The 25,257-nt window shown below is 54.4% G+C and overlaps 1 protein-coding gene across 1 annotated transcript in view; it reads left to right on the top strand.

Moving 5' to 3' along the window:
- The window catches only part of CMIP (c-Maf inducing protein), a 187,071-nt gene that overhangs the window by 116,296 nt on the left and 45,518 nt on the right, over positions 1 to 25,257 (top strand). The window contains exons 2-3 of the mRNA XM_058674170.1: positions 4,603 to 4,728; positions 12,942 to 12,992. Coding sequence (XP_058530153.1) covers positions 4,603 to 4,728; positions 12,942 to 12,992 — 177 coding nt within the window. The remainder of the gene's footprint in view (positions 1 to 4,602; positions 4,729 to 12,941; positions 12,993 to 25,257) is intronic.

Genomic DNA, 25,257 nt, shown 5'->3' with positions numbered 1-25,257 from the left:
CTCCAAATAGCTACAAGGGCTAGGGCTGGGCCAGGCGCAAGCCAGTGGACCTGGAGCTCTGTCTGGGTCCTGTGTGGGAGGCAGGAGCCCTCGGGTCATTTCCCACTGCTCTCCCAGGTGCGTTGTGAGGGAACTAGGTCAGCAGTGGAGCAGCTGGGATTTGAACTGGTGCTCATAGGAGATGTCAGTGTCACAGGCGATGGATTAACCCCACTGCACTACAATATGGTTTCTATTATAAACAGTTCTTTGGTCTGTTTATTGTTTTACTTCATATAAAGATACTTCAAAAAGCTTATGGAAAACTGGAATTTACTGATAAGTTTATTCGGATATAAAAAATGGAAATCCACAGATTGTTTCCTTTATTTTTAAGGAGGGCTATAGGAAGCACTGGTTTGCAACCCCAGAGCCTATAGTGGCAGGGCTGGGATGAAGCCAGAAGCCTGGCAGAGAGCCCAGCACTTGGGCCTTCTCAGGCACAGCAGCAGGGAGCAGAGCAGCCAGGTCAAACCCGAGCTCCAGTATGGGTTGCCAGAGTCACAAGCAACAGCAGTGCCCCATTGCCAGCCCCTATATGAAGTTTTCTCACAATACACATTTTTCCAGAGCCTTTCTGAAGGCTATCAGACATGCATCATTATCAAATGTTTTGTGTATCAAAATAAGTTTACTTTTTAATTCTGTTTTCCTTGGGCTTAAAAAAAATTATTATGTGTCTGAAAGGTTCCCAACTGCTGGTTCACTCCCCAGCCAGTAGCATCCATGCTCGTGACAGGGACCCGAGTACTTTAGCCATCACCTACTCACCTGCTGCCTCCCAGGTGCACTAGCAGGGCGGTGGATGGGAAGTGGAGGTGGAGCTAAATCCTAGGCACTCCAGTATTGGCTGTGGGCATCGCACAGTGGCATTACCTAGTGCACCACAATGCCCATTTCTCTGTGGACTTTCTGAAGTGACCCTGTATATTCTATGAAAGGCCTCCTCCTGTACACCTTGAACTCCTCTTGCATTTAGAAAAGGGTTTTCATATGCTTGTTGCTCTCTACGACACACTGCTTAGCACTGGGTTTCCCAGCTTCTTCCCTCGGTGGGGGAGAATTTCTTTCTTTGCCTGTCTAGTGACAGCTCCTGCCCCATGTGGGAATCTCCCCACTGCCGCTATAGCAGTCCTGTTCAGAATACCAGGGGATTATCCGTCACCTGTGAAACTGTCCCCATGGTGTGAAAGTACCCAGGGCAGCAGGGCTGCTTGTTCCCTGTTGGCCACACCTGTTCCAGAGAGCAGCATGGCTCAAAGACCTTGACTCCTGGACCTCCCCATTTCCCTCCAAGCCTCCTGAGTCCCCACCCAGTAAGAAGAACAAGGGCGGTGGCAGCAGTTAATTTTTCCTGATCAGCGTTTTATTGTAGAGCAGTGTTGGGTGTGGGGAGGAGGGGGCAAGTTGGTGTGGCGTTCCCAGGTGCTCACAACTTAGCTCTGGTGCGTACACCTCACCCCTACTTTGGATGCCGCTGTCACTGAAGCCAGGGCTGCTTTCAGTGTCCCCAGACCTGAGTGCGTATCTTTCCTGTCGTGGACCCCATGACAGGGACAATGGCTTGGGTTTGCCTTGTTTTGCTGAGTACCACCCAGATATTTGGAGGGAAGACCCTCAGCTAGAGTTTGGTGGTTTTCTCATGGTTGAAGGCGGGCATGAATGAGAGGAAGACTTGGTCTTTTTCACTATTGCTCACTTTATAGAGCGTGTCAGAGTTCCAAGTGGACTAAGCTCTTGGCAAATGGTTTGTCCTTTAATGCTCCCAGTAAATTTGTCAGTCAAGTATTCATCTTACCGATGGAGGAAGATGGCTCAGATAGGTGCACAACTTGCCTGACGACACACAGCAGTTGGCCCAAACACAGGTCTTATCGGACCCTAAGAAAGCTCCACTAGTGACCCAGCCCCACTCCGAACAATGGGGATGTCATGCATGCACCTTTTTACAGCCATGTGTATTTATACCCAGCCTTTCCCCCAAAAGCCTTGATTGCAGTTCAGATAGGGTCACAGGAAAGAAGCAGACAGGAGCAGTGGCCTGGAGCTCGCTCCCGTGAAACAGCACAGGCGACTGGAGCTCGCATTCATGTCCTGGAGTGTGTGGTCATGAGCTTGGCGCCTGCAGGTCACATATCTCAGCCTCTCCCAGGAGGCTGTGATGGCCAGTAAAAGCCCCTAGGCGCACTGCGTGGTACCCAGGGTAGCGGGTCCAGTGTCTGCATGGGCTAGGTAATCCAGCATGTTTCCCCTTTCCACTGCGCTGTGCACATCCTGTGCTCCATGGCACCATGGCAGTGCCCACGGTTGCTGGCAGGGGCATGCAGTGCCATCTTACATCTGTGTCCCTGTAGTCTGGTGACTTCTCCACACCTGCTCATGGCCACCTCTCAGATTCTCATGGGATTCCCCAGCAGCACCAAGGCAAGGCCATTGGTGCCTCCTGAGACTCTGGGCAGCTGCCATTGCTTCCTAAAATAGGATTTTCCATTTAAATTTTTCAAGACAGATGGATTTATGTGGAGAGGAAGGAGAGCCCTCCCCAAATGCCCACATCAGCCGGGGCTGGTCTATGCTGAAGCCAGGAGCCCTGAGTTTCATCCATGGTCTAACTTGGATGGCGGGAACCCAAGCACTTGGGTTGTCCTCTGCTGCACTCCCAGGCACATCACCAGGGACATGGAGCAGAAGTAAGGCAGCTGGGATTCAAGCCCGTGCTTCGATATGGGGTGCTGGTGTTGTGGGAAGCAACTCAGCCTTCTCCACCACAACACTGGTCCTTTTACATTTAATTTTTAGAGAGTAGCAAGAAATCTTCCTGAGAGTGTTGGCATCAGTTGGTTGTAATACAGAGATGCCCACTTGCCTCAGTTTATTTAGTACCATGCACATCGACTTGTTAGTACAGCAATCATCTCCTAAGTGGCGGGCACCAGCTGTGTAGGCACAGAAAACGGAGCAGGTGAAGGTCTCTGCTCGATGGACTGAGCCTCTAGCGTGGGAGACAGATGATCAATATTTGAACATGGTGGTTAGGGACATAAGTGTGGAGCCAACCACTGAGCCCTGGTGTTCGCTGATAGTGCCCAGGAAAGGTCGTGCCGTTAGCGCTGAGTCATTGATTGCTGGGCACTGACAGCGTGGCAGCACACTCACAGGGCACTGGGATGGGCAGAAAGAGGAAGGACAGACCCATGAACTTGACTTTGGGGAGCAGTGTGTCATGGGTCGCAGCAGCCACTGGGATGGTGGCCTGGACACCTCTTGTCGATACACTGGGGAGAAGGGATAGGATACAGTGGACTGCTGCCTCCACCTCCCTGCCTGCCCCCAAGGCCTAAGCAGCCCTCTTGCCCACTTGCAGCCAGGTGGGAACCTGCAGGCCATCTCCCTTCTGCTGCCCTTCTCCCAGGTCTGTTTTCCTGCAGCACTCAGTGATAGCCCTGTGACACCTAGGCCGCAGCTGGAGCTGCAGGCTCCGTCACACCGGCCTGCTAGCCTCTGCAAGTGGCTCAGCCAGTCCTGACCACTCACAGCTTACACAGTGTGATAGATATTAGGTAAATACCTGTTGAGTGAATGAAAGAATGAATGGAAAAAGAAAAAAACTGGTCACTCTTCCTTCTTGAACCCAGTGCCTGATCACATGAGGAGAATTGAGATATTTTCAGGAGTCTGCTCTCGGCCTTTCCCTGGCCACCACCATAGTCAACTTGGGTAGGCGGACACTGAAGTGGAGGGCCTTAGTCTGAGGGTGAAAGCCCCACGTCAGGCCATGGGCTTCAAGCAGCATTGCCCTCCCCTGTGGCACAGCGTAGCAAGCAGGACACTGTGCCCAGTCCTGACTGGGTTGCACTCAGAGGAAGAACTGCCTGAACCTCAGCCTTAAAGGTGCAGTGCAGGTGGCCCCTGTGCTGGGTGGTAATGAGCACCCAAGGGCAGGCCTGGGGAAGGCTGCAGCCAGGCTGGGTGATGGGATCTGGGGGAAGTGGGCTCCTCACCCCAGGGGTGATGGCAAAATAGGAGATGCCAGGGTGGTGACATGGCCTTTTGGGGGACCAGGAATGGGTTGAGTTTTAGGTGTCAGTAGGTTGGTGTGGGGAGCCCCGGCATGGAATTTTTGGCTGGGCTGCTGAGAGCCATTGAAGGGCATCGTGCGTGAGAGTGGGAGTGTGGAGTTTGTCTTCTGCAAACAAGGGTGTGGATGCTGAATGGGAAATGTGTGGCTGGCAAACAGGAGGAAGGAGGGAACCCTTCCTCCCTCCCCCGGGCCGGGGAGGGGGCAGCTGTTGCTGCTTTCTGACCTGTGGGCTGCCAGCTGTTCCCTGCGGATTGGAGCTAAACCCTGGCTCGGTGGTCTCAGGCGCTGCTCAGCCCATCCCAACACTGCACTTTCAGTTACACATCCCCTGCAGCCCCTGGTCCCCTGGGATAGCCGAGTTGCTACCCCAGTCTCACCTGCTTGTCGCCAGGGTGGGGATGGTCACAGGGCCCCTCTCACAAGCTAGGGACATTGTGCCTGCCCTCCTAACCACGGGGATCTCTTTTCTTTCTCTGCCGTAGCCAACCGGGTACATGGAGAACTCCGTCTCCTATAGCGCGATCGAAGACGTGCAGCTGCTGTCCTGGGAGAATGCCCCGAAGTACTGTTTGCAGCTCACGATTCCTGGGGGGACCGTCTTACTGCAGGTAGGTCCTGGAGCATGTGAACACACATGTCACTATGCTACCCCCCCCATCTTGCAAGGGACAGGACCAGCTGTCAGGAAGCACATGTGGCAGTGGGATGAACCCAGGTGTTTGAGTTTTGAGGTAGAACGCCCTCAGCTGGAGACGAAGAGACCAGAGTGTGCATGAGTCAGGCGCTTGCTGCATGCATGCACAGCCCAGGGGCTTTATGTGTTCTTCGCTGAGCTCCCTTCGTGACCTTGTAGATGACCTCCATTTCTCACGTCGGGGAACGAAGGCACACCGGCCAGCTGCCAGGCCTTCGAGGGCTGTGAAAAAAGTGGGAGCAACGGGCTGCTGTTTGCGAGGAGTGCAGTTTCTTCCTCCTCCTTGAGCTCGGTGTTTGGAGTCCAAAGGAATCATACGCTGTCTTCTCAGAAGCAAACGCACTTCCTGTGAGTGTGTGGTCTGGTCAGGCTCATGGCTGGAAGTGACACAAGCATTACTCAGCGTTGTGAGGCTGAAACAGTGTGCAACACCATGACTGTCCGAGAATCAGGGAAGTCCCAATGTCATCTTCAGGCTTAGCTGGACCCAGGGGTCAAATAATCTTGCTGATACTCAGCAGCAGTTGCTGCTGTTCCTGGCTCTGTGGCTGTCAGGTGGGCTCTCACTGTGTCAGTCCCCACTCACATCCTTAAAGCATGAACACCCCCTTTACTTCTAGTACCCGGGATAGAATCCTAGGGAGGGATCTCCATGCCTGGAGAAGGCCCTGTCCTGGAGTGCCCACCCGCCTTGGCCAGGCAGCTGTGTGCTCTGACCAGCCTCCTTGCCGGTTCCACAGTCAGGAGGTGTGGGTCAGCCCTGCAGGAGGTGGTAAAGCAAAGCGAAGGGTGACTGTGGTGCATCTAGGAGACGTGCAGCAAGACATGTCAGCGAGTAAAGACTCCGCACCCCTGCAAGTGTGCCGGCGCCCCTGCTCCTGCCAGCAGGACCCAGAGCTGCCGCAGCCTGCCTTGCAGAAGCATTTGCTTTCAAATCCTGCATCTCTCCAGGGAAACTTGCCCTTGGCCCAGAGAGATGCCCCTGAAGCGACATTAGAAGCGGCAGTGGATCGTGCCGTGGTGCTGGGGCTGAATCACCGTCTCACCAGAGCAGGCTGCCCAGGGTAGGCATTGAGCACTGGCCATGTAGGGGTGTGTAGGAGCATGCAGTGGGGTTGAGCGGTATGGGGAGCACTTGGGGCGGAGAGCTGTGGGAGCTCTCTGGGGCCTCTTGGCAGGCCTGAGTGTGTGGGTGTTTGCTGTGGTTGGAGGGCCAGATTCAGGGCTGTGTACACAACCTGGGATACTGGGGAGGGCGGCCTCATTTTGCATGCCTTGTTTGAGCCGCTGAAAGCTGTTAAGGTGCAGGGGTGGGCACTGAAGGGAGGAGTGGTTGTGCGGGATGTGTCTGTGATCAAAGCAGATTGGAAGGAGGTGCCTGAGCCCCCTCCCTGGGCCTGGTGGTCACAGCTTCCTGGTGGGTATGGGGGCTTTCCTTTAACCTGAGTCACAGCTGCAGGGCAGAAGGTGACAGCTTGCCCTGCCAGGCCTGGCAGGGTCTGTGGCAGGCAGTGGCTTCGTGTCAGAGTTGCCACTGTGGATGTACCAGGTGGGTCGGCGGGCAGGGGGACTCACTGTCCCCTGGCTCCTGTGGTTGGCACCACCAGAAACAGGAGCAGGAGGGGAAGAGGAGGCAGCAGCAACAGCAACAGCCAGCAGCTCCTCAGCCCCAGAGCTGCGCTCAGGCAGAGCGACGGAAGCAGACACCACCTCCCAGGCAAGTCCAGGTGGGAGTGGCCCCTGCTGGCTGAGGGTCTCTCTCTGGCTGCTACTGTCCTCAGGTGAAGGCTGAGGGCTCAGCTCCTGCCTTGCTTTCTCATCCCCCCACCACTTCTCAGGGAGCTGTGTGGCCTTCCTGTTCTATACTCTGGAGACGGACTGCAGGCTGGGAGGTGGTGTGGTCTTGAAGAGGCCTAGGCCAAGTGGGGGTGAGGGTAGCACCCAAAGTACAGGGCCCTGGGTGTTCACTCCCTAGGGGCGTGCAGGGGGTTCTGGATGCCCCAGGGAGGGGCCCTGTGTCCCCTCCCCGGCCCAGCTGGCCTGGTGTTTTCCTGCTACTCCATCGCAGCATCCCTCCTTTCACTCCCCCTCCCCATTCCCCTGCATCCCATTCCCCGTTAGTGTCTTCCTCAGGCCTTTCTCCACATCAGAGCACCCCCACCTGAGTCCCATCTCACTCCCCATTCACCTCTTCTCTCGGTTTCTCCAGGACCTCCTGACAAAACCGCTGTTTGGTTAGTGCTTGAGCCTGTGCTGCCCAGAGGCCTGACCTGCTAGTTCAGGACAGGTTCAAAGAGGGTTTCCCGCACTCATGCCTTCTCCCCAGCTTGGAGACCCTGAGAAGTGTGTCTGCACAGGATCTAGCCACTGTTTCTGGAAGCCCCGTGTTCCCAGCAGGGGCTCCTCCAAGGCCAGTTACTAGACGCTGTGCCTGAAGGAAGGGCCTGTACAACCTCCTGTCTCCCCAACACCCTTTCTGCTAGCATCTCACTGCATGAGTGCAGCACTGTAACAGGGGCGTCCTGGGACTGCTGCCTGCGGGCTCTCAGCACAGGGGAACAGGGAGTGCAAATGTCTTCCCAGCACTGGGCCTGGCAGTTTATTTTCCCACCAGTCAGGGGAGGATGGCCAAAGCCTGCTGCTCCACCAGGAAGGGCTCAGATGAAGTGGGAGTAGGAGACCCCACCTTCCCCAGGAGCACCTGCTGCTTTCTGGGCCCTCTGCATATCTGGCCCCTGCTTGTTGGCCATGTTCCCAGAAGCCCCGTGGGAGGCTGGCCAGGCAACTCTTTATCTCGCCCATTGGCAGCAGGGCAGTGACAGGGTGGATCCCTTGCTTCCTAGAAGCTGCGGAGAGAGACTTTTCCGATCAGCCAGCAGCACTGTTGTCCCCATGAGAAGCTGGGCTGGAGAAGGGAACCTGGGACTTTGGGACAGTTCCCCACCTTGCTCCCTTGACTGTTTTCCTCCCTTCCCCATACAATGCACAATGAACGAGAACTTGGCAACTTTCAAAGAGGAAATGAGACAGATTGCTTGCAGACAGGCCCTTTTCGTATCTGAGAGGTTGATCACCAGGAGCAATGGAGAGAGGGCCTGAGCTGGCCTGACACTTGTCCTAGTGTGGCGGCCTGTTCCACAGATGAGTAAATGAGTCCTCCTCCAGGTGACCCCGGGTGCGCAGCTGTGCCTGGTGTTCCTGCCAAACTGGGCTGCCCTGGGTCAGCCACCAGCTGGACGATGTGGAGCTAGACCCAGCCTGCACACGGTCCAGTCAGCTTTCCCCACAGCTGAAGCTGCTCCAGAGTGCCACCACCCTGCAGTCTCTCTCCCTCGTTGAAACTGGTTGAGCTGGTGGGAGAAGCAGCCAGTTAACCACCTAAGCGTGATCTGTCTGGTTCCATAAGCCACAGCCCCCTCTTGTTGGAGATGCTGAAGGCAATTCCCTTATTTTCAGGGAAGCGAGACAAATCCCTCCTCTGCTACTTCCTTCACAGGGCAGTCACCTGATGGGACAATGTGGGAATAACGCCCTGTGACTTTCAGCCTGAGTCGTAGGACCTCAGGAGTGGCATTGGAGAGAGCAGGTTGGGACTCAGACTGGCCTGAGTTCCAGCTCCAATCCACTATACCTCAGCACCACCATGGCTATGTCACCCCAGAAGGCAGGAAGAACTTCTGGGAACCTCATATTCCTTTTTGTTTTTCTTTATTATTGATTAATTTGAAAGAGTGACAGAGGGAAAGGCACCCGAAGAGCTCTTCCATCTGCTGGTCCAGTCTGCACATGGCTGTAAAGGGCAGGGCTGGGCTGAGCAGCCAGACCGAACCAGCGCCTCCATGTGATGCTGGTGTTGTGCCTCTCACTGACCCTGGGCCTCGTCTAGCTGTGGTTGGACCCAGTGGTTGTCTTGTTGGGTATTGTGGGGACAGGGTCTGTGTGAACATTTAGCACCACATTTACTGCATGGTGCATGTCTGAGAAAGCATTGCCATGATTGCATCTAGAACCTTAGATTTGAGTTAGGGAAGAGAGGGTGTTGGGGTCTCACAGGGCTGGTTCAGTGAGCAGAGTGGAGGCAGTGGCGCTCCGTGGTCCATTGGTCCTTCCCTCTCATGTGCCCATCTGTCTGCTTATCATGCATCCTCCCACATACCTCTGTATCTATGTACCCCTGTGGCCACATAGCCTGTCATTCATCCCTTTCACATGTCAGCCAGGCTTGCCTCCTCAAGCCTTCCTCCAGGTTCCCTGAATGTGGTAGTGCAGAAGTCCCACTTGACCTTTGACCTCCCCCGTCTCAGGAAGGAAAACCACAAGACAAATGAGTCCAGGATATGGATGATGGAAGTGAGGATCATGGTGGAGGAGGGGACGGCAACCCCAAGCAGTCATCTGGAGAAGTGGCATCTCGGGTGACTGCTGCAGGGGGTCAGCACAAGGTCATAGTCCCTTGAAGGAGGAGCCAGCAGAAGCCCAGATTCCACATGGCAAAAGCAGCATGTTGCCCTTATGCCATGGTCTGCTGTGCTCTGCTGAGCCCTACTCGTATGCTGCCTGCTATGGGACGTTTCTGGCTACCAGGGCAGAGAACGTACTCTGGTCCCTTCAGGCTTTTGCCCAGAGGGGCCAGGTCATGGCAGGATCACTTCAGCTCACCTTATAGTGGCCTAAGCAGGTCACGTGGCCATGCATACCACACACCTGTGTTACCAGGGGAAAGATGGGCCAGCACTGGTGATGAGCTGCAGTCAGTCTTAGTTCATCAGGCTGGGTTGGAACTGGATGCTTGGCCTGTCATCCATGGTGTGGCCCACACCTGCCCACACAGTGTCTGCAGTGTGGGATGCATGTGTGTTTCTGTGTGTATCTATGTATGTTGGTCTGTGTGGAGTGTTTTGGAGGGTAGTCTGTGGGTATTTGTGAGTCTGTGCCAGGTATGTGTGATATGTGTGTGTGTGTAGTGACTCTGTGTCTGAGGGGTGTGTGTAGAGTTGTGGGGGCTTCTTTGGGTATGTGAGCCTGAGTCTGTGGAATGTGTGGGGGTCTGTGGGTGTGTACCTGTATGTGTGAGCCTGTGTATGTGGGTTTGTGTGGAGTGTATACATGTGGGGGTCTGTTAGTGTGGTGGGCATCCATAGCTTGTCTCAGGTTCTCAGAGGGGTTTTCTAAAGTCAGAAACTGAGACCCTGGGCCGGGAGATCCTCACAGCCCCTCCGCATCACTGGTGTGCAATGGGACAGGTGTGGGCAGCCCACAGTGCTTGCCAGGATGCACTCACCCCTGCCTATCTGTATATCACTTGTCCCATAGCCAAAGTCACTGACCCAGCCCTGGTGGCCTGGCCCATGCTGTTGGCTGCTGGGTGTAGGCTGTCCAGCCCAGTGAAGATTCCAAAGTCAGAGGTGCTAGACTGGGAAGAGCTGGGCTCAGCTATCAGGGAGGCTGTGTCTGTGTGGATCTGGCTGCCCCAGCAGGCTAGGGAGTCTCCTGGTCACCATCTGCCACCTGCTGCCCTTGAGGCTTTTCTGCTTCTTTCTTCATGTCTCCTGCACTCCCAGGACCCCCTCCCTGGCAGAAGCAGGCACTGTTTATCAGCATCTCCAAGGGACTGCTAGCCCACCACTCATTCTCTCAGGCCCCATGGAGACAGTGGAAGGTAGAATGTGCTTGGTCCCCTCCCTGTGGTGTGATCAGTGGATGCAGAGAAGGAGCATGGCCTCCTCTGTCTCCTGCCCCTGTGAGACTTGGCCATTCCATCCAGCGCCACTCCCGGGGCCCACTGTGCATCCTCAGGGTCACGTCCACAGGAGGCCATACCTCCTGTGTCCTCTGCTGCTGAGATAGATGAGCATGACTCGGTGCTTAAAATCATGCACAGCACAGTCACGGTGGTCAGAAGTCCAGAACACGTCTAAACTGGCTGAAACCAAGGTGTCAGTGGGCTGATTTCTTCTTCTTCTTTCTTTTTTAAAGATTTATTTTATTTTTATTACAAAGTCAGATATACCAAGAGGAGGAGAGATAGAGAGGGAGATCTTCCGTCCGATGGTTCACTCCCCAAGAGAGCACAACGGCCGGTGCTGTGCCAATCCGAAGCCAGGAGCCAGGAACTTCCTCTAGGTCTCCCACATGGATGCAGGATCCCAAAGCCTTGGGCCGTTCTCAACTGCTTTCCCAGGCCACAGGCAGGGAGCTGGATGGGAAGTGGAGCCGCTGGGATTAGAACCAACACCCTTATGGGATCCCAGTGCGTTCAAGGCGAGGACCTTAGCCACTAGGCCATGCCGCCGGGCCCGGCTGGTTTCTTCGGAAGCTCTGAAAGAGGACCTCTCCTTGCCGTGTTTAGCCTGTGCAACTGTCTGACTTGCGGCCTCCTCTCTTGGCCACCCTCTGCTTGCCTCTAGCCCTGGATAGTCCAGCCAAACTGCCCATCCTAAAGATCCATAACCTCCCTCTCCCCGTCACCCCACCTCCACGGTTCCTTGCCATATCAGGGAGCTCATTCACAGCTCACTAGGAAAAGGACAGCTTGTAGGCCAGAGGTGCTGGGGCCAGCTATGGGCAAGGAACCCTGTGCATCTCCCCCCAGCTCTGGCCCAAGGACACCCCCTTGGTGTGGAATCAGCCCAGGCCGGGGGTCTATTGTTAAGCATTGATCAGCACACACTGGCCATGACTGCCCCAGACAGCCACTGTTCGTCCAGCATCTGCATGTGTCACAGGTGCTGTGTCCCGTGAGCACCTTCCCTGGACCAGTTTATTATTTGCTATGTAGTTTGTCATCTGAATGAACAAGAAGTGTCATGAGACCCAACACTTGGTCAGTGTTGATGGGTGGGAGCCCAGCAACCATCCCCCCTCCCCCGCCTGGGCAGCTTCTCCTCTCTGACCTGACAGATAGCCTCAGCTTGTGTCATTGAAGGCCACCAAGAGTATGGGGTGAGCCTCTGTGGGGTTTGCAATCAGTCTTAGCTGCACCTTCCACCCAGCTGGCTTGTTTGTTTAAGATGATTGGGGGACAGGAGGGGTCATTTGTGGCAAGACCCAGATGTCTGTGAGTATAGGTGGCTGAATCTGTGTGGACTGGAGGTAGACTGGTTAAGATCCCTGTGAGCAGAATGCCAAGTCCAGGGGTCTGGTGGGCAGTGAAGACTGTGCTTCTGTGGGACATGGCGACAGTGGAACTGCAGCATGCTTTGGCCCAGCTGGGTTCAGTGCCCGTGAGCCCACTGGGAAGGGGTCAGCCTGACACGGCAGTAATCACTTCTCAGGGCTATAAGGATAAACATGAGGTGGGCACTGCATCTGATGTAGCTAAAGCTGCCAACATCACTGTTGTTAGCAGGGCTGCTAGCAGGGAAGGTGGAAGCACTGCAGGCAGCGGGCAGGCTGCAGCTCCCTCAGGCTACATCGTGTTTGAGTAAACTTGACAATGGCAAGGGTGGTAATGGCAGAGGTGGCTGAATGCCACTCCATGTCCTCTGGAGGACTCATTCCCACCACTCAGAGAATCCTTGCAAAGGTGAGGTTAACCATGTTGTGCTGGTGGGAGAATGCAGTCTGAGCTGCTCAGGGCGCCAGGCTGAGAATCAGGTTTCATTCCTGTCCTGTTGGCTTTCACCTGCATCTGCCCAAGTGAGGGCTGGGTGCTTTCCATGGTGGCCTCCTGCTGTTGGCAGGACCCTGCCTTGGTGAGAAACACAGGCTCAGAAGCCAGGCTGCCATGGGTTCAACCCGGTATAGCCATAGACACCCCCAGCAAGGCATCATTGAGACTGATAAGAGCATAGGTAGATGCCAGAGGCCAGGCCCTAAGGCAAGCCTGGTACATGGAAGGCCCCAGTTCCCAGCATCGCTACCACCTAGCTTGAAGCCAGTTCACCCCAGCTCCTCCTGTGTTGCCCGGATAGCACCATCCAGCCAGCAGGGTGGAAGCAGACACAGAACACACAAACAGCGGCCAGGTCTCATGTTCAACCAAGTCCACGGTGAGCACACACATCTCCCAAAAGCTCGCTAGGGTCACAGGGCAGGGCAGACTGGGGCTTGCTTGCTGGGCCTACGAGATACTCTGAGATGCTATAAGCTGGTAACCACCTTGCCATCCTGTTTTTGTCATTGCAGGCTGCCAACAGCTACCTGCGAGACCAGTGGTTCCATTCTCTGCAGTGGAAGGTAAGTTCTGCACCAGCTGCTCAGCTGTGGCATGGCTGGGAGGGTGTGAGTCCTGTGTGATCCACTACTGGGAGGAGGATAGTTCAGCCAGGTGTGTTATGCCAGCCACTTCCTCCTCTGGCTCTGCATACTGACCCTGTCCTGGTGCCTGCTGGCCTGATATCCAGGAGCCCAGCAGTTATTTGCCGGCCTCTTGAAGGGTCGTGGGACTGCTCCCTCCTGTAGTGAGATGACCATGGAAGCCCAGACTTCAGGGGCTCCAGGTGCCTGGTTGGACGTAACTTCTGAAAACTGCACACTTGTGTGCTCGCCCACTCCCTCTTTCCCTGGGCTTCCCTTCTGTTTGGTTGTCTGGCGGGATCCCTGGCACAGGGAGTGCCATGGGCAGATGTCTCCAGCAGGGTCCCTGAACACCTGGCCTTGGATTCCACTCTAGGGCCCGCTGCTCAGCCTTGCCTTGTCTCCCTGTCCCTTTCTACCTCTTGATGGTTCTAGACACAAGCTCTGACAAGCTACTGTGGCCCCAGGAAGCCAACAGGCGTGACCAGGATGATTGGTAGCCATCCAAAGCTGTTGTCCTCATAGAGCCATGGAAGATGGCCGGCCGGCCTACATGGACATGGGAGGGCCACGGGCAGGCTCAGGGTTTCTCTCATGCCTATGCAGGGACTCTCACCTCAGCAGGCAGGATGCAGAGATACAACCCTGGGGAACTGTGACGCCCAGCCCAAGAGGGGCCTCTCCCCTGCTTCCCAGTCAGCTGCCCATGCTCTCATTTCGGATCCGTTGGGAAAACCCCAGAAGTTGAGTAGGCATCTCCAGTTTAGCTGCAAAGGAAAAGAAACTACCTCTTATGAGCTTCTGCAACATGCCAGGGTCCATGCCAGGCCCCTCGTATCCATCTCGCTAGCTCTACAACCTCGTGAGCTCCATTGCCACTGTTGCTCCCATTTTACACATGGGAAAGACGAGGCAGATGGAGTCCAGACCCCTTGGGGATAGTAAGGAACCAAGGCGCAGCTCACATCCATCTTCCCAGCACCTGTCTGTCCTGGGTGCAGTTGAGTAGGAAAGCACAAAAAGGCTTGGGAAGCATACATATTCATGAGCTCAGCAGGTGCTGCTGAGAGTTCATTTCCATGGGAGGAACATCCCCAGTGACTAGTTCTCAGTGTGCCCAGGTACAGGAATGCCCCAGGATAGACAGGCACAGGTCAGGATCTGCTGGTGGTGTGTGGCAGTTAGAAGCCAGAGAAATCAAGAGCAAGAAACATAGCTGGTGTTGGTAGATGGGGGCCAAATGACCCCCTGGACCTCCTCGGAGAATCTTCCATTGGCCATCTGTTTCTCTTGGTCAGTGACAGCCTGACTTCCATAGCTCACAACAGGGCAGAATGGACGTAGAGAGACACCATCTCCCTGGCAAACTGGGGAGAATGCCTCATCTAAACCGGGTCAAGTTCAAGGCTGTGGGGGAGGCTGTCTTCTGTGGCATCTACAGGGCTCTGCTCTCTGCATGGCCCTGGTGAACGTTCTCCACAGCAACGGCCAGTAGGCCATACCCGTGCAGTCTTGACTTGTCACCTGGCCACAGGGATGACAGGCCTGGGCACGGAAAGCAGAGTTTCAGGGGACACTGGACAGACTTGCAGCAATCAGAAGTCAGAATTGTCTCAAGCAGATCTGGACACCTGCACTCAGTTATGACAGCATCCGGCTCTATTGGTAGTTGGCAAATTTATCAGTTAAACAAAACAGAACAAAAGGAGCAAGGGAACCTAAGCCAGGGATGCTCAGCAATTGTCAGATGCCCAGTGGCCTGCCAGCCATTTTGCCTGGCAGAGGAAGGTAAGCTTTATGGTCCCTGTTTAAGCGTGGGCTGTATCTTTGGTACACATGCCACACTGGCTGTTTATCCCTTTGGCAGATGCCCTCAGCACCCCCCTGCAATAACTTAGGTATGCTGCCACCAGGTGGCAGTGGTATCTTAGTAGTGCACCCTGATTGAGTCCGGTGACCGTTTGCCGGGCAGTGAGCTTGGAGAAGTAGGTTTGAATCCCTAGTCTGTTGCTCTGTGGTCCTGTGGTCTATGTAGATTACAGCAAGCACACATTTATTTCAGGACAGTTACTGAGTCCCCACAGTATGCCAGGCCTGCCTGGCTAAGGGCTTTCTGATTCACTGTCAGTCAGCAAACAAAGGAGTCAAGGCCCAGAATAGGCAAGGGTTTGTCTCATTGGTGCACAGCCAGTGCAGTCCAGTTCCAGGGAGCTACCTGGCTTCCTCCCCTATCAAACTGAGTCTGCCTCTCAGATGGGGGCCCTTCAGCCCCCAAGACCCTGGCTCAGCCACTCTCTCCCTCCTCTGTTGCTGCCATCAACTGCTTTGGGTTTGTCTTCCTCTCCCCTTGTTCCCTTTCCTTCTCTAATGGAAGAAAACACCGTGAAATGTCAGCACTCAGGACACCGAGAATCACACAGCCTCAGCTCGAGACCTTGACTTCTCTGAACCAATGTTCATCTTGTCCTGCCTTCCCCTGCACCAGTTGGTATTGGTCTGTTGGAGCTGCAGCACACGCAGAATGTGCCCTTCGGCTTGGGAATCGTCACCATGGCTCTCGCCGTTGCCCCCTGGCCTCAGCTCAAAGCAGCGTGTGTCCTGGTGTCCCCACAACTCCCTGGCCACTGCGCTCTGGAGGTGACCTTGTTGTCCCCATGAATAGACTCTACCATTCCCCACATCTGCTCACAGGGAATTTAAGTGCCGTGTGTGAGTCACTTGCCCAAGGATGGGATGGGATGGGATGTGACCCCTGACCCACCACGTCCCTGCCACTGTGTTTCCTTCCGGCCTTCTTCTTCTTTTTTAAAGATCTATTTTCATTTGTACAAAAGGCAGAAAGAGAGAAATCGCCCATCTGAAGCTAGAAGCTAGTACTCCAGATAGTACCTGGGCCATCTTGAACTGCTTTCCCAGGCACCTTAGTAGGGAGAGTGTTGAATCAAAAGCAGGACAGCCAGGCGTGGACTGGCATTCCAGTATGGAATTGCTGGCATTGTAGGTGGTGACTGAACCCTTTGCCAGCCACTTCTTAGTTGGTGGTCAGGAGGCCCTGCAACAGGAAGGTGGTACTCCATGCCCTGGAAGGCTCTGGGCAGCCAAGACAGACAGGGACAGCCCTCCCAGCATCCTCTAGAGCAGAGCCCCAGTCCTGAGGGCTCCCTGGAGAGGCTGCCCAGTTTATTTGGGGGGCTCACTTTGGAGTGACTAGGAGTGCAACAAGTCACCCCTGACTCATGAGGCCTCGTTCTCCTCGGGTGCATGCCAGCCCTGCCTGCAGAGGCTGGGTCCTGTGGAGACAGGTCTTTGCCTGGGCAAGGCTGTGAGGGGCAGGCCCAGGCAGTATGAGTGGCCATTTCACCCCAGAAGAAGCTGGGCCCGGGAGCAGGCTGCTGTAGGCCGAGGTGCTTGGCTCTAGGGAGATCCCAGCCCTGGACTGGCATCCTGGCTGGCCATCCACCCTAGCCCTGCCTTCTCCCCAGCAGGGTTTCCCAACATTCTGGGGCAGCCGTAGCCTCGTCATCACCCTGTGCAGGCCTCTGTTCCTCCTGTGACCAGTGGGGGGGGGGTGTGGAAAATTGTGTGTGTGTGTGTATGAGAGCATATGAGAGTAACAAAGTGTAAATGAGACTGGGGGAGAATGTGGATGTGTTACAGTGATGGGGAGGATATGAGTGTGTGAAAGTGTGTGAGGCTGTGAACATGTGTGCCTATAAGTGAAAATATATGAGTGTGAGTGAGAGACTGTATGAGATAAAGTGAGTGTGAACAGATGTAAGGATGAGTGTATGAGTACGTGTGTGTCCGAGTGGTGAGTGAGTATTGAGCGTGGGCTGTGGAGTTGTTACAGCTGTGTTTGGGCTTCAGTTTCTCATCTGTGAACTGGGGATAGAGGTGGCTCCTCACACACTGCTTCTGCGTGAGGTGCAGTGGCCTTGCTGTTTGTGGAGCAGGTGATCCTGCAAGGAACCAGAGCCTTGTGGGGGTAGGGGGAAGGGTCAGAGGCAGGGAGTGAGCTGGCTCAGGCCCCTCTCCCCCTTGCAGTCCTATCCCAACCCTGGCCTAAGTGTCCCAGAAGAGTCCAGGAGGGTAGCCCGCATGACAAAGGCCATTCCCAGGAGCCCAAAGTGGCCCCATGCCCTGAGTGACATCTGCACCCTCGAGCCACTTGTTTGCCCCCTATTGAGTCAGTGGCCTGAGTCCACCAGCTCCTTCCTGTGAAGGTCACAGCCACTCTTCCTCTTGATCAGCTGCAGCACAGCAGGGATCACGTGCTCACTGCATGTTCAGAGCCACCACTGGGGGCAGCCCCTGTGGGGGTGAGAGTGTCCCCCACGGGGCCAGGGGCGGTGCCCAGCTTCTCCTTTCCCCTCTTGGTCATGCCCTCTGGAAGGTAAGATCCTCTCACTCCCACTCCACCCCGTGCATGGAGAAAGGCTCTGGCTTGGGCTCCAGATCAGCACAACCAAGGGCTGTGAGGGCCGAGCAGGAAGTCACTGCCGGGAGGGGAGTGGTTGTAGCCCAGACCTGCCAGTGGCACCATCTCTGGCTCTGACCCACCTCCTCCTCATTCCTGGGCACGGGGGCCTTCCTGGGGCAGACCCAGGGCCAAGATTCCCCCTCTGCACCAGACTGCAAATCCTCTCGATGAGCCCCAGCACCCAGAGCACGTGATCCTCACTACGGCAATGAGGCACTTGCTCCATGCCAGTCAGGTGCCTGGATCTCACTTCACCTCTGGGATTCTGCACAACCTTGGGGGGTAAGGGCAGGTCCTCCATTTTACAGATGTAATAACGGACTCAAGGCCACACTGTGCTTAAGCAGCAGAGGTGGGATTTGAGCCCTAGTCTTTGTCAACCACCTGGGGCTGTAAGCGCGTAGACTGTGGCTCCTGGTGCAGAAGTGTATTTGTCAGTGCCTGCCCACACCCCACCCCTTTGCAGTTCTCACTCCTCAGCAGTGCCCTGGGAGTTTTACACCACAGGGTCTTGCATGAGAGCTTTACATATTTCTCTAGGTCTCACAGACGTCACTGTGATTTAACCTTTGGCTTGGCGTGGTCCTGTTTCTCATGAGCAGGGACCAGTGGCTTATCCTGTCCTGCTCTGTCAGCACCGTCCAATTGCTGTCAGTCACCTCTCCCTGGCCAGAAGGTCAAGGACCAGGCTGCTTCCACCTGGACCCCAAATGCAGTACCCTGTGTGGGTGCCCCCGTGTTCCACTCTGGGTGCCTTGCCTTGCTCCTGGCCCTGGACATTGCCACCTCCCATGGCATGTTGACCCCCATGGTTCCATGTCTTAAGCACTTCAGGGCCACCCTTTCTCTCCTTGTCTCTCTAGTTACAATCGTAGCAATGACAGAACTCCTGACTCCTACACACCGCCTTCCACCCTAACCTCCACCAGACCCGGACATTTTGGCAGCTGTTGACCAGGGCACGCCAACAGTTCTGCTAGCTGCCATTAGCGCTGGGCCTTCCTGTGTGACCTTCAGCAGGTGTCCAGAGTGCAGTGGTGCAGGCTTTCCTAATGCCTGATGCTTCACTCACCAGGGGCCTCTCTGCTGGTGGCCATTGGTGTCATTCCCCATGTTCTCCAATGATACATGGAGCCATCATGAGGATCCCCTAGCCAGGCTTTTTTTTTTAATTATTTATTTTTATTGGAAAGGTGGATATAGAGAGAAGGAGAGACAGAGAGGAAGATCTTCTGATAGTTCACTCCCCAAGTGGCTGCAATGGCTGGAGCTAAGCCATTCCGAAGCCAGGAGACAGGAGCTTCTTCTGGGTCTCCCACATGGGTGCAGGGTCCCAAGTCTTTGGGCCATCCTCGACTGCTTTCCCAGGCCACAGGCAGGGAGCTGGATGGGAAGCAGGGCTGCCGGAATATGTATGGCATCCCGGTGCATTCAAGGCAAGGAACTTAACCACTACGCTATCACGCCAGGCTCCCTAGCTAGGCTTTTATTTGTTTTAAATTACTGCAGTCAGTTTCCAGATTAATAGTTGGGGGTGGAGTGTGTGTCTGTGTCTTTGGATAATTTGTCTCCAAAGGAATAGTTTGGTTTTTTGCTTGGCAGTCAGGGCTACCTGCCTTGAACTCTCAGTCCTGGCTCAACAACCTGCTGGCTGTGTGACCCTGGACCAGTTATTGTCCTCTTTGGATTGCCTGTCCTGAATAAGATGGATTCATTCCAAAACCAAGTCCACTTAAGTCCTCTTGAGGATTGAGTAGGCTGATAGCTGTGAAGAATCTGAGCAGCACCTGTGAAGTGATGACCCCCCAGGACATGTTTATTCTTCATCTTCTGTGATGAGCAGGAACCTGATTTCCCTTTGCATAGAGGATTTTAGAAGAGAAAGCTCTAAGGGCTGGCAATGGGTTATAGTGAGTTAAGACACCACCTGCCATGCTGGCATCCTATGTGAGCACCAGTTCAAGTCCCAGTCATTACATTTCCAGTGTAGATCCATGCTAATGCACCTGGGAAAATGTCCCAATACAGAAGATGTCCCAATACTGGGTCCCTGCCACCGTGGGGAAGACCTGGAAGAAGCTCCTGGCTCCTGGCTTGAGCCTGGCCCACAGCTCTGGCCACTGCTGCCATTTAGAGACTGAACTAGCAGATGGAAGATTTCTCTCTCTCTCTTTGTCAATAAAAATCTTTACACAATTAAAAGGGGAACAGCAGACTCTAGAGAACAGAAGGCAGGTACAGGAGACATACTCAGCACACCTGCTACCGACCACCAGTGACCACAGCAGGCATCGCTCACCAGTCACTGCACATTTTCCCCTGATTCAGAATTATCACTGCCTCAGTTGACAGGGAGTGACATGTCCCCACTACCTGTTGTAGTGCCCCCAGGCCCATGCAGCCTTAAGTGTTGCTGGAATCCAGGTCCAATGCTATTGGCTGTGACCTGTGCCAGCCTTGCAGAGTATCCAGGTCGGTGCACTGGGCCCAAGTTGCCCTGCATGGGGCCACGGGAGTGCTGCAAGCACCTGCTGGGTGAGAAAGACAGATGAAGCCAGGCCACAGGGTATGGCAAGCCAGGCCACGGGGTATGGCTAGCCAGACCATGGGGTATGGCCAGCCAGGCCTTGGCCTCTGGCTTCCCAGGTGATAGGCTGATAGGCAAGAATTCCGAACAGATTAGTTGTTGGCACTTGGTCAGGGAAGGCTTTGTGACCTTTTAAGGGGATCAGAGGGCATTCACTGAGAGCTGGGAAAGAAGGGGCTTACCCACAAGCCCTCAGGAGGGTCCTCAACTGAGACACAGAGGTCAGAGAGGTCCAGCCAGGGGCTTCTCCCTGCCAGGTGCTCAGTGGGGCCCCAGCTGTTGGTTCCCTGCAAAGGCAGCAGTCGGCAGCGGCTCCCAGAACAGCCTGGGCCCCTCACTGGGCCACTGGGGACCCTGTAGCTAATGACAAGGGGAACTTCAGGGATTGAAATTAGCAAGTGGCAGAGGGCTGGGTGGCCTTTCGGGAGGAGAGCTCCTGTTCTCCCCAGCTTTCCCTGCGAAAGAAGGAGAGAGAGAGAGAGAGAGAGAGAGAGAGAGAGAGAGTTGCTGGCCACCCACTGCTGTCTGCCTGAGATCCCTGCTGTTGTTGACAAGACTTCATTGTTTTTCAGATCTGTTGATTTGAAAGCAGAGTTGGAGAGGGTAAGGGTGAGAATGTGCACCTTCATCCGTGTGTTGGTTCACTCCCCTAAAGGGCCTGAGCAGCCAGAGCTGGAAACTCCATCCAGGTCTCATGCATGGTGTCAGCGTTCCAAGTATTTATGCCATTCCCATTGCCTTCCAAATGCATCAACAGGGAGATGGACTTGAAGTAGAGAAGCTGAGACTCAAACTGGCATTCACTGGGCATGCCTGCATTGCAAGTAGTGCATTAACTTGATGCACCCATCACAGGCCCCTATTGAGGTCCACTGGAACCTGAGGGACAGGGTCAGCGTCACTCACCTGGAAACAGCTGAGTTTTGAAGCTAGCATGGGGGCAACAGGCCTGGGTGGAGGGGTTGTTGGGTCTTACAACTTTGGATTTGGCCTTGTCATGTACTTAAAGAGTGAGGGTGCAGGTTGGTTAGTCCTTGAACTCAGAGGGCACCATATGTCCTTATCTGTAGTACTCTTGGGAACAATTCTTGGTCCCTTTCTACAGTGAACCTTTCCTAAAAGGATAATAAACATACAAGAGAGTGCACAAAGAAACAGTATGAGTTCTCTCAAATTGACCCAGTACAGGATTGAGAAGCAATCCACCTCCTGGGTGGTGACCGCATCCCACCCACAGGCAGCATGGTCATTTCTCATGGACTTGAACTTTATCTAAATGAAGTCATACAGTCCCGCAAAGGAGGGAGAGGACAGTGTTAGCTGCTCTCTGTCTGTCTACAGGCTGGAGGCAGAGTAAGGCACTTAGCTGCCCAGTCTTCACCCTGCCAGCCAGAGGCCAGTGCTGGTTTACAACATGTGTCCAGGTCACCAGACTCTACTTTTCCCCCACCCCTGCCAGGCTCCTTGCACTCCAGCAGCCAGAATTGGGCCTTGGATCGCCCTGCATTCCAGATCGGAGTGTCTAGTTTCAGTCCTGGCTTTGCTTCCAGTCTAGCTTCCCGCTCTTGCACAAATAGCTGAGTCCATGCTACCCATGTGGGAAACCCTGATAAAGTTAAGGTTCCTGCTTTGGCCTGCCTCAGCCCCAGCTGTTGCAGGTACTTAAGAAGTGAAGCAGCAGCCGGAAGATCTCTCTCTATCTGTGTCTCTCTGCTGCCTTTCATATAGAGTGAACATTTTTGAACGCTAATGACAAAGACATGCCCACCAGCGCCATCTGTGTGCCAGCCCTCAGGCCTCAGGAAGGACTGCAGTGGTTCTCCCAGTGCCCAAGGAAGAAATCATGTTTGTGGGCTGCTAGTTTTTTTTCTCCAGACGGTGAGGTGGGCACCAGGCTTCCATGTATCATCCAGCACACACTCATGGGGGCCGATGACTCACTGAGCCACACAAGGAAGTTCTGCACATGAATGACTTAGGGGTGACCTTGTTTTCTGCCCTTTAAGGTGGAATTTTCTTTCTCCCTCTTGAAACACGAGCTTAAACATAAATGGGAAGCAGTGGCTCTGTTGGTCAACGAGACCTGTGCCATGGGAGCCCAGAGTCGATCTTTCCCCATCCCAGCCATTTGAGAGCCATGGAACCCCCACAGCAGGTTGCAGATCCACAATGGGGGAGGACCCGTGGGAGGGCAGGGCTGCCCGCTGTGCCAGTGCCTGTCACCTTGGCGACAGGGCCAAACAGAGGCTGAAAAGAGCAACGCTTTGCCCACAGAGGAATTAGGTCCAAGCCTCACCCAAGAGCCAAGGAGTCTGGTATGTATGGGAGGCGATGCCTAAACTGTGAGGCCCAGGTGGCCATGGCCCCATGTCCTACTCCCCAGGGAGCCTCAGTGTACCCTGAGGACCAGCAGCCAATTTTGCCAGAAGCCTTAAGATGCATAGGACCCACTTTGGGGGCACATGAGACTGCTGCTAATGATACTCACTGTGTGGGGCAACAGAAGGCAAGTTTGTTTTGCCATCTGGTGGGGTTGGAAAAATGGGAGGTGAGGGCCTTTGGAAGGCTGGGCTGACTTGGGGCCCTCAGCCAGGACAATGTCTAGGGCTGCAGATGACCTTCAGTGCACCCCCAGAAATCAAGGGAAGACCAAGCAGTACATTCCTGGTTCTCAGTCCTAGGGTACTTGTCCAATTCCACACTGCATTCCCATCTGGGAGGCTCTGCTTTTGTCCTAGCCCCTGGACCTCTGCATATACCCAGAGGTTTTAGAACAAGTCACTCCGTGATTTTCAAAATGGGGCTTGTAGACCAGCTACACTTCTGTCCCCTGAGAACTTTCCAGATAGTGTAGGTATCCTGTTGTATAAACCTGATGCGTTATTCCCACCCCCCTGGGCAAGTCTGACACCCGCCCACACTTGGAGAACCACTGTAGCAGCTTGAGAGAGGAGGACACAATGAGTATTTATTGAGTTCCTGCTGTTTATGATCCTCTTCATCCTGTTACCACGCCTGGGCTGCTCAAGTGTCTCCAAGTGGTGAGCATTGCTTCCTCGTTTTACAGACAGGAAAACCGACTGTCAGACTAGACAATACCCCCCATGTGAATAGAGCCCTCAGCGTGGCCATCAAGAGACTCCTGCTAGAGAACGCAGGCCCTTCGTGTGGCAGCTCCGGGCTTGGAAGCTTGGAAGCATGGAGTACGCCTCGTCCAAGCATGACTGCATGGCTCGTATTGAGGTTCACTTTAGGAACCAGATGAGAATTCCTTTGTTGGGGATCTGGATCCCATTGCATTGTTCTCATAAATTAAGGCCCTGTGTTGTTGGAGTGCTGACTGCAGCCTGAGGAGGCAGCCTGGCTAGGAATGGAGTCTTGCAGGCGGAGCAGTGAGCAGACCAAATGCTCACTGCTGAAGTGCTGTGTGCTTGATAAGTTCTTAGTAAAATAAACAGCTGAGGCCCCTGCAGAGATGCTACCATCTTGAGACTGACTAAGGAAAGTCCTTATTCGGGACAGAGTTTGCTTTATCAGGCTTGAAGGAAGCAGAGCGCCCGGCTGCTGCTTGTGATTGCAGGCCGGGAAGCTGAGCAGACACAGAAGGCACTGCCCTCTGGGATAGCATTCACAGTTGCTTATGGATTTTGTGAGTTGCTACTAACCAGGAATATTTTCTCAGAAAATGTCATGTGAGGTTAATGAGGAGCAGGCGGTCTCCAGTGCAGTCTTGGATTTGGGGTGCAAGGCACTCTGGGGTCGTGGCAGTGCCTGAGCTGGAGCCGGGGGCTCTGCCCGCAGGACCTCTGAGAGGACAGGCACTCTGCACTGAGTCAGATGGGTGGGATTCTGTGAGCTTCTTTGTCATTTCTTCAGCACATCTACCCCTCTGCCTGGTGGCTTCTGGAGGAGCCTTATAACGCATCCCCAACTGGGGATTGATAGCAGGTGGCTTATAGCAATGCCCGCCAGGTGCACAGCTGTAGGTATAATGGGATGCCATGTTTGTCAGACAGAGGGGCACCTGAAAGAACCTTCTGTTTGTATTTGATGACATCAGAGCCTGGAGACAGATGAAGTGACACCCTCCAGGGGTCTGTCAGGTACCGGGCCACCACCTGTCTGTATCAGTGGGAAACACAGCCCCACCTGTTCATGCTACAACAGCATAGATGTTGAGCGAGGTTGTGGAGTGGCCTGCAGAGCCCTGAAGTCATAGCTGTTCCCTGTTCCTTGGGAAAGTGTTCTTTGCACCTGACGCACACCTGGTGAGGTTATGGTATATCAGAGTAGAGGAGGGAGGGCAGAGAGATGCAGATAGATGATAGATAGATTCACCCCAGTTTCTGAAATTATGGGGAGACTTTTCCCCTTCATTTTTCTTAAGTGTGCAGCACATGGATATAGCTTAGCAGACACATTTTAGATACTGCTGAGCCCCCGGGTTGCAGTGGGTGCCTCCCAGAGCCCCAGTCTGTGTGTGGGAGATTGCAGAATAGGAAACTGAGATAAGAGAGAGAAGCTATAACCAGCCTGAGGCTGCCTAACTCAGGGAAAAAAAAAAAAAGGTTGCAGAAAACAAGCCCCCACCTAGATGTGTCCCTTGTAAAGCTTGCAGATGCCCAAGGGCAAATAGCCATGCCCAAGCCTCTAAGCTGTAGCCCAAAAATCTCTGAATGAGCAAGGAACATGGAAAGTGTGAGGGCTAGGGGGCCTGCCAGGTGTGGAGGGTCAGGGCCCACAGGAGGCCTGGGATGTCACAGCTGCGTCAGTGTCCTGGGCTGTTGGAACAGACCCCGGAGATACACACACCCCACTCCACCCCCCATCCTGGCAGCTGAAGTTCAAGAACGAGGCAGGCTCGCTGTCCTGCAAGGGCCTGCTTCCTGGACCCAAGCCAGCGTTCTCCCCACAAGTCCTGTTGTGCTAGGAGGGGCAGAGCTCTCTGGGTTCATCAGCTTTTCATTCCCTTCACTGAAGTACCTGAGGAAGGCTTCTTTGTTTTTCAAGGTTTATTTATCTGAAAGGCAAAATTAGAGAGAATAGCACACATGTGAGCTAACGGCCTTCCCCAGTGGCTGCAGTGAGCAGGGCTGGGCTAGGCCAAAGCCTGGAGCCTGACACTTGATCCACGTGTC

The sequence above is a fragment of the Ochotona princeps genome, chromosome 16 (assembly GCF_030435755.1).
Source record: "Ochotona princeps isolate mOchPri1 chromosome 16, mOchPri1.hap1, whole genome shotgun sequence".
NCBI lineage: Eukaryota > Metazoa > Chordata > Mammalia > Lagomorpha > Ochotonidae > Ochotona > Ochotona princeps.
The sequence above is the reverse complement of the archived record's forward strand: the minus strand, read 5'-3'. Positions and strand labels throughout refer to the sequence as shown.